The 8,258-nt window shown below is 37.5% G+C and overlaps 1 protein-coding gene across 1 annotated transcript; it reads left to right on the forward strand.

The window, feature by feature from the left end:
* The first annotated feature begins 2,563 nt into the window (after window positions 1–2,563).
* On the forward strand, window positions 2,564–8,043 carry LOC132557933 (RNA-binding protein RO60-like). The gene is made up of 2 exons (XM_060222463.1): window positions 2,564–2,912; window positions 4,914–8,043. The coding sequence occupies exons 1-2, from the start codon at window positions 2,689–2,691 to the stop codon at window positions 6,349–6,351; spliced, it is 1,662 nt and encodes a 553-aa protein (XP_060078446.1). The 5' UTR covers window positions 2,564–2,688; the 3' UTR covers window positions 6,352–8,043.
* The last annotated feature ends 215 nt before the right edge of the window (window positions 8,044–8,258 follow it).

Genomic DNA, 8,258 nt, shown 5'->3' on the forward strand with positions numbered 1-8,258 from the left:
GTAGGTATACCTATGAGGTGGTGATTGTAGGTGGATAGGTATATGTAGGAAGGTGTGTGTGTGGGGAGGGTGAAAATGTGTGTGGGTATATGTGTGAGGGTGAAGATGTGTGGGGGTATATGTATGAGGTAGTGAGTGTGGGTGGATTGGTATATGTATGAGGATGTGTGGGGGAGTGGTTGGGTTGGTGTATGTATGAGGGTGAGTGAGGGCGTGTGGGTGAATGTGGTTATACGTATGAGGTGGTGTGGGTGTGTGGGTATATATATGAGAGTGTGTGTGGGTGTGTATACGAGGGTGTGTGGGTGAGTGTGTGTGTGCGGAGATGTGTTGGTGAGGGTGAAGGTGTGTGTAGGTATACGTATGAGGTGGTGATTATAGGTGGGTGGTATATGTATGAGGATGTGTGTGTGTGTGGGGGGGTGTATGAGGATATGTGGGGGGGGGGTTCGTGTGTGTATGAGGGTGTGTGGGTAAGGATGTGTGAGTGAGATGTGTGGGTGAGGGTGTGTATGGGCATATGTATGAGGTGGTGAGTGTGTGTACAGGTTGGGTGTATGTAAGAGAGTGTGTCGATGAGGGTGTGTGGGTGAGAGTGAGTGTGGTTATACGTATGAGGTGGTGAATGTGGGTTGGTGGGTATATGTATGAGGATGTGTGTGTCGGTGAGGGTATGTGTGGGTATATGTATGAGGGTGTATGTGGGTGGGTGTATCGGTGAGGATGTGAGAGTGAGGGCGTGAGGATGAAGGTGAGTGTGGTTATACGTATGAGGTAGTGAGTGTGGGTGGGTTAATTAAAAAGTTTGAATCAATTCTTAAGTGAGTAAAAAATTGTATCGTGTGTTTTGTTGTTAACAATATTCTGTCACTACCTAAATATTGTTTACCTGTGGTATAAACAGTTGTCTTCATGTGGATTTGTATCAATATGTGTGGTTCTTGGTTTCTTGGTCATTGTATGTTGTCTGTGTAGCGGGTGGTGTTGTGGCAAAAAAAAAACCAAAACCGTTCGGTTCGTTCAATGTTTAATCGATGTAAAATAGACATTCTGGAATATACAATAAAACGTAATCAAACACTCTCACAACTTCACAAATCTCTTGTTACATATTCAACAATTCATACTCTTCTTTCGTAAACACGTTACATTTAACCGAGTGAAACAATATTTATAATTCTACATTTGAATAAAATATAAGAACCAATAAAATACTTTATAACATAACCATTCCAACAGTAATAAAGTTAAGTCATACTTAACACGTATCGTACCCTAACGTACAAGTCATATATAAGTTTGCAACACTCCACAATATCACCTCATCCGTCATTTATCTTAGAACTAGAAATAAGAAATAATCTTTTACTCAATTTACATAATACTTCAAGCAAGAAATGCACAACGCTTATACATTCGTAAAGTAGAGGATTTACGAATATTATAATACATATACATTGTTGATTTCAAATATTACCCTGAACGTTCAGTTACCGCAGAGACGTTTATAACACACACACACACACACACACACATATATATAATATATACGTCTCTGGTTACCGTTAAAACATATCATTGAATATTATATTGTTCATACAAACTCTCATTACTCACGGGGAGAATATATTAGAAGAACTACTTTAACTAGAAAGAAATAAAGTTAGAGAATACTTACCATAAAGGCAAAACCCGAGGAACCTGACATTTGAACGCCCGTCTAACCCGCAAGCCAGGATTCAAATGTACCCAGATATAGTAAAAGACATATACCCAGCAGAAACTTTCAACCAATCAAACACCTTGGTCAAAGTCCGTCAAATGTCTGGTGTCCAGTTGGTCGGTGAACACTACTCACGTACACAAATACATACATATACACTACACAAAGGGACGCGCTCGCCAATACTTATAAACGTTACGCGCGCAGGTAAAACGTGACACTAACGATGTGTTCGCGATAATAAATAATACCCACATGTACATAACCATTGCACACACACACATACACACACACATACTAGAATACAAAATATACATACTACACGAACCTATTACATCTGCACGATATAAGTTTGCAAGCGCCTAGTTGATCGAGATAGGTGTTGAAAAAATGCACGCTTGGGTTATACTAAATATCTGATAACAGATCAATAAATCTTCAAATTAATATAAAAAAAAATCTTTTATTTCAGATGCACATACCTCTATATTTTCAAACTTATCTAATTATGTTAATTCTGAATCACTTATATGTCAAACCTTATTTCATTATGCACCTTGTTGAAATCTATCTAATTCAGAACCGTTTCCCGCACCCGTTTGGCTGGTTTTCACGTGCACCTAATTACTGTTAATATTATTGCTATATTCTGTACAACAATTAATACCGGCATTCCTAAAAGCGTATTATTAATAACTTCTTATTAATGACATATTTCCTAAATCTTATGCTAATGTCATAATCTTTATCTGAATGCCCAGTCGGTTTAGACCGACGCTCCTGCCCTTAGTAGCTATCCAAAACTGGAAAAACCCAGGGGACATCCCCGCATACTTTCACTTAATACGAGGATTGACTGTTTACACGACTAGAAGCAATTTCTTTTTGAAATTGGTTCCAGGTCCGGACGTCAATCTAAGTTGTTGAATTTTACAGAACACATTGTCACAAATTCTCACAGCAAAATGGCAGAAGGAGGAAGTTTACAACCAGACGATGAAATACACGATCTTCGATGTCAGACAGAGAGGTTGTCGTATTGTCAGGTTCTGAATACTTCCGGTGGATATGTCTTCACTGTGACTGATATGACTCGATTTCTTCGGTTTCTTATCCTTGGAACGGAGAACGGCGTATATAACCACGACGAAAAAGAATTGACACGAGAAAATGTCCTGAGCATTGACAGGTATTATTGAATGTGTCTACTTTCGTTTTCGGTTAGCTTACTGTATGAAAGTGAGTGAGCTGATGGAATGGTCCGATATCCGTCGGCTGGCTGGCTGGCTGGCTGGCTCTCTCTCTCTCTCTCTCTCTCTCTCTCTCTCTCTCTCTCTCTCTCTCTCTCTCTCTCTCTCTCTCTCTCTCTCTCTCTCTCTCTCTCTCTCTCTCTCTCTCTCTCTCTCTCCCTCCCTCCCTCCCTCCCTCATATATACAGCTGTTATACTTGTTAACTTCCGATGGAAAGGTATAACCAGTTCGCTCCTTCCTGTGTGAAGAAAATTTAATTTTGTATAAACCAATGCAAGTGTCTGAAATCTCCGGGGTCAGAGAGGTTAGCCAAGTAGGGTTCATTGAGATACCTCTTCTTTAGATCTGAAACATCATAGGTGAAATGATCGATTAATTGTTATAACCAAACTGAGGTTGAAAAACAACCCCAAACTACCTAAAATCACCCAAAACTGCTAAAAACTTAATCAACATATCTATTACATTTTTAGGAACAGATTTCAATTGCAAATTGCATTAATACACGTACATATGTACTGATACCTGTCGTGCATTTTTATGTCGTTACAAATCGTAAACATAGAGCTGAGTAAACATGTAATCGATGGACATTATTTATGATATTCATGAATATGTCCTGGTTAATTGGTAGTCTAAGACTGTTGATTTGATATAATCACTGCCAATATGTCATTTTTGTTGTTCCTTCTGTGTCTAGATATAGCACTACACAGCCAAAGTCAACATAAACACAACATGACCTAAACACAAATGTTGTAAATTTTAGGGTTATCTATCCTATTTGAATATATTTTACAAGTTTGGGGTTGTTTTTCGTATGTTTTTGGAGGTTCTGGGTTAGTTTTGGGTAATGTTGGGTATTTTGTTGCACCGTCATTGACATTGATGAATGATGCAAGACACTTAATTTTGTGTAAATAGAAGCTCTAGCCCCCTTGGGAGCAGATGGGTTGAGCTCAATATGAGAGAAAATGGCACATTGACCTTTCTCTGTTTGGAAAAAGGCGTCTTGACAAAGTTTTGACATTAAAAGCCTGACAGCAATGGTCTTTACAATACAAAGTAATTGTTCAATTTTATTTTCTGTTTATACTGTTAACAAAGTCAAATCCAAATTTACAACCAAAGGCTATTTTTTACATGAGACCAAGTACAGAACAATTTTACTTGCTGAAAAGTGTGAAAGAATTGATATTTCCATTATTGAGGTTATAAATCTGCTAAAACCTTTTGAACAAGACAGACTCTAGTTAGACCATTTGTTTTCCAATATATGTGTAAATGCTCCAAAATTGGACTCTGATAAAAAGCATAAATAGTATTTAAAAAAGAAAGGAAGAAAATGTGTGCTAAAAGAACCCAAGGAAAAAATTATTTAATGACCTCCTTTTGAAAAACAATAACCTTTAAACAGTGTATCATATTTTAACCCTAGTAAAACTCCTTGATACTCGAGGGGTCACAATTATTTTCACTCACTGCATACCTAGAACATGTCTTGGCAAAATTGAAAGTTCAATTTGCAATGCGTCGTGGACAACACAAAAAGACTGGTTTGATCCTCTGAGGTCTGTGATTGGTAAGTTTCTTTCTCCTGGAAGCAGTCAAATTACTTCACTTATGACTTCAATTTTGCCATGACATGTTCAAGGGGTGCAGAGAGTGAAAGTGATCGTAACCCCTGGGGTATCGAGGAAGTCTAGTCCCGCCCCAGGTATCTATCAAAGAGTTTGAGGTGTAGTGAGCATTCAAAAGACTAACTTGATCAAACCAACACATTGATTTTTATTACTTTGGCACATTATTATCTTGCTTAATTACTATTTCAAATGAATGACAAAGCATTTCTGCATGTAACTTTTGTTTTTGACAGAAAATTATGAATGACAATTCAATACAATTAATAAATGACTATTGGATGATGGGATTTTTTCAGACTGATTATCAATGACCGAGGTGTGGAAGTGGTACAAAGGATTGTAGAAGTCAGTGAAGCTGGCCGTGCCTGTAAACAAAACTGTACAGTTTATGCTCTAGCTATTTGTGCTAGGTCAAATGACCCAGATACAAAAAGGGCTGCATATGATGCACTATCCACTGTGTGCAAAATCCCTACCGACCTTTTTGCCTTCATTGAGTACTGTGAACAATTTAGTGCTGGAACTGGTTGGGGCAGAGCACATCGTCGCGCCATTGCAAAATGGTACAACAATTTCAAGGACAACGTCACAACACTTGCTTACAAGGTAACCAAGTTCCGCAGACGTCATAAATGGGAACACAAAGATGTTGTTCGCCTAGCCCACATACATCCAACATCAGAGCCATTACGACTTCTTATTAGGTACCTTGTTCGAGGTCTGGGCGAAGCCAAAAAACTGCAGATGCCAGCTGCTGCAAAGGAGATGGAAACCTGGCAGAAGGTATATATCTATCTTGAAGCAGTAGAAAAAGCCTTACACTGTAAAGAAGAATCTGATATAGTGGAGTTGATTCAGAAGCATGGTCTGGTACGAGAGCATGTACCCACACCTTTACTGATGTCTGTACCAGTTTGGAAAACATTACTGAAGAACATGCCGATGAATGCCACCATCCGTAATCTCGGCAAAATGGGTAGCCTCCATATGATAGAGGAAGGGTCTGAAGAGGAAAAAATTATATTAGACAGACTTAAAAGTCATACTGCCCTGAAGAAATCCAAGATTCATCCTTTCAAGATCTTGGTTGCATTGAAAATTTACAGTAAAGGTAAAGGTGAAAAGGGAAAGCTTACCTGGCCTCGCAACAAAAACATTGTTGAAGCATTGGAAAAAGCTTTCTACTTGTGTTTTGATAATGTGGAGCCAACCAACAAGAAATACTGCTTGGCAGTAGATGTTAGTGGGTCTATGGATACTGCCATGATGGGTATAGAATCTATGACGGCCAGGGATGGAGCAGCCGCTATGATGATGGTCACTGCTAGGACAGAGCCTGACTATGAGGTTTACGCCTTTTGTCACAAACTGGACAAGTTACATATACAGAAAACAGATACACTGAAAAATGTATGTGACAGGATGTCTTCCTTGAATTTTGGAGCCACTGATTGCTCTTTACCAATATTGCATGCCCTCTCAGACAAGAAGAGATTTGATGTGTTTATAGTGTATACAGATTCTGAGACCTACTTCCAAGGCCTACATCCCAGCCAACTAATGCAGAAATACCGAATCAAAACAGGAATTAAGGATGCTCGCATGATCGTGGTGGGTTTGACCAGCACAGGGTTCACCATTGCTGAACCTGAAGACAAATACATGCTGGATGTAGTTGGATTTGACACCAATGCCCCACAAGCCATGAAAAGTTTTATTGAGGGAGACTTTTAGTAACTCAATCACATAAGATATAACTTTTAAACAAAATAGTAAGGATGGATAAGCATGGATCATATGAAATACAGCCGTAAAATAGTGGATATCACAGTTAAAGGATGATTCTGGAAAAAAAAAGAATTTTAAAGGAGTGTATATTGAACAAAGGCTTGTGAAAATAGCTATTATTTTGTCCTTTTTTGTATGGAAAAGTACATCTATCATTTTACATATGTAAACAAAATTTAAAAAATGTTGTACATATCTGTTGCCTCCCTTAACATGAAGACCAAAAGTACATGTTTTGTTGCCTGATGTTTAAAAAAAGTAAAAAAAAAACATGTAAATCTATTTCAGAAATATTTCCAATGCCTTTGGTTCATTATTACATATTAATGAACTTCATCCGTTTCCATATCATTGTTCATTTTAATCTGTATCCATGTGAACCTGCTATACTGTGATGATATATTTGATTATTTCCATTGAAGTTGTATATATATTATCTTAACTCATAAGTCCAATGTATTAATGTATCATTTTGACACCTTCGAAACTGCTGTGGGCTACACGTCTTTACTGGATAAAGATATTTATTACCTTGTGGAAAAATCAATGTTATTTTGGTTTTTTTCTTTACTATCATCTTTCTTTCAAATATTTCATATTTAGGTGTTTTTTTTTATTTTTTTTGCCAAGTTAACAACTAAGGCTATTCTGAAGCAGGCTGTCCTTGTAGTAGCTGATGGCTACTCACTGAACTACCTGTTTCATGATTTCGTAATCAATTGAGGATAGTGAATTTTATTCATTTTGCTATGGTTATATTGAATCTGAGTTTGAATTTTAATTTTAAAAGGACGAAGGCACAACTGTGAAGGTCATTCCTCAGCTTATCATAATTGTTGTTCAACTTCTAAATAGTCACATTACACATTGGAAACACTTGTGTGGCAAACTTATACCACATCGGAAACACTTGTATGGCAAATTTATACCTCCTGAACCAGCCTATTACAGATTTGGTGTCATTCATTACTCCAATGGTAGAAGCTAGAAGGAATGAAACGCTTCGTGGAGCTTAAGAACATGGGTTGTCGTTGTCTCAGGGGTTGAAAACTTTGTGAAGAAGTGCCAAGTTTAATTTCCCTTTAATCAAGTAGTATAGTGTCCGGTTAGAAACCGAATGCTGGTTACGGCAAACCTCGGGGACTTAAAAGTCCACTGGCAGTGTCTACCACCTGCTATATCAAAGATTGTACAAGACACACTAGTGAATAGCACATTTTCATAATTTAGAATGAGATATAGGAGAACCTAACAAGGAATTAAACTGCATCCTACATCTGTTTTGTCCTTCTAATCAGCATTAGCAGCTTGAAACAATCAAACCACAAGTTTTTATTTCTATATGTCAAGACCACACTAGGAATTATTTGTATAAAAAAATATGTCATTGTAAGTAATTGTCAATTATTGCTTCCTTTTCATCAGATACTGAAATATTCCCTGCTTTAACAAAAGTAGGCTTCATCGATAATTAAGAAATTTTATTGGGTAATGCACGATAATTCCAAAGACGAAGTGTCTAGCAAATCATGCTACGGTTTTACAATCTTTCTGTTTATCGGTCAAAATAAATTCATGGATAACGGAAATTCATCGTTTTATTGCTGACTAATAATGTTGTGCGATCCAAGCTTTTAATTACTGATCTGTACAAACTTAAGGAATATTTTGAATGCCTGCTTACGGACAATTTTGTTGAAGTTGAACGGTGGTACAAGTATATTGTTGTAAGCTAAACCGTAGCGTATTTCTCAGGCGGAGATAGAATGTACTGGAGATGAAATCATGGTTTTCTTTTCTTGAATTTATTCGTTGAGACTTTTGGCAAATCCATGGAAATAAACTCTGCCTCT

Source organism: Ylistrum balloti, unplaced genomic scaffold, assembly GCF_031769215.1.
Source record: "Ylistrum balloti isolate Yb309-2 unplaced genomic scaffold, AGI_CSIRO_Ybal_v1 Utg370742, whole genome shotgun sequence".
Classification (NCBI taxonomy): Eukaryota; Metazoa; Mollusca; class Bivalvia; order Pectinida; family Pectinidae; genus Ylistrum; species Ylistrum balloti.

Coding starts and splice junctions, on each gene's coding strand:
- LOC132557933 (XM_060222463.1), top strand. CDS start 2,689: ATGGCAGAAGGAGGAAGTTTACAACCAGACGATGAAATACACGATCTT. Junction 2,913..4,913: donor AATGTCCTGAGCATTGACAG/GTATTATTGAAT, acceptor GGATTTTTTCAG/ACTGATTATCAATGACCGAG.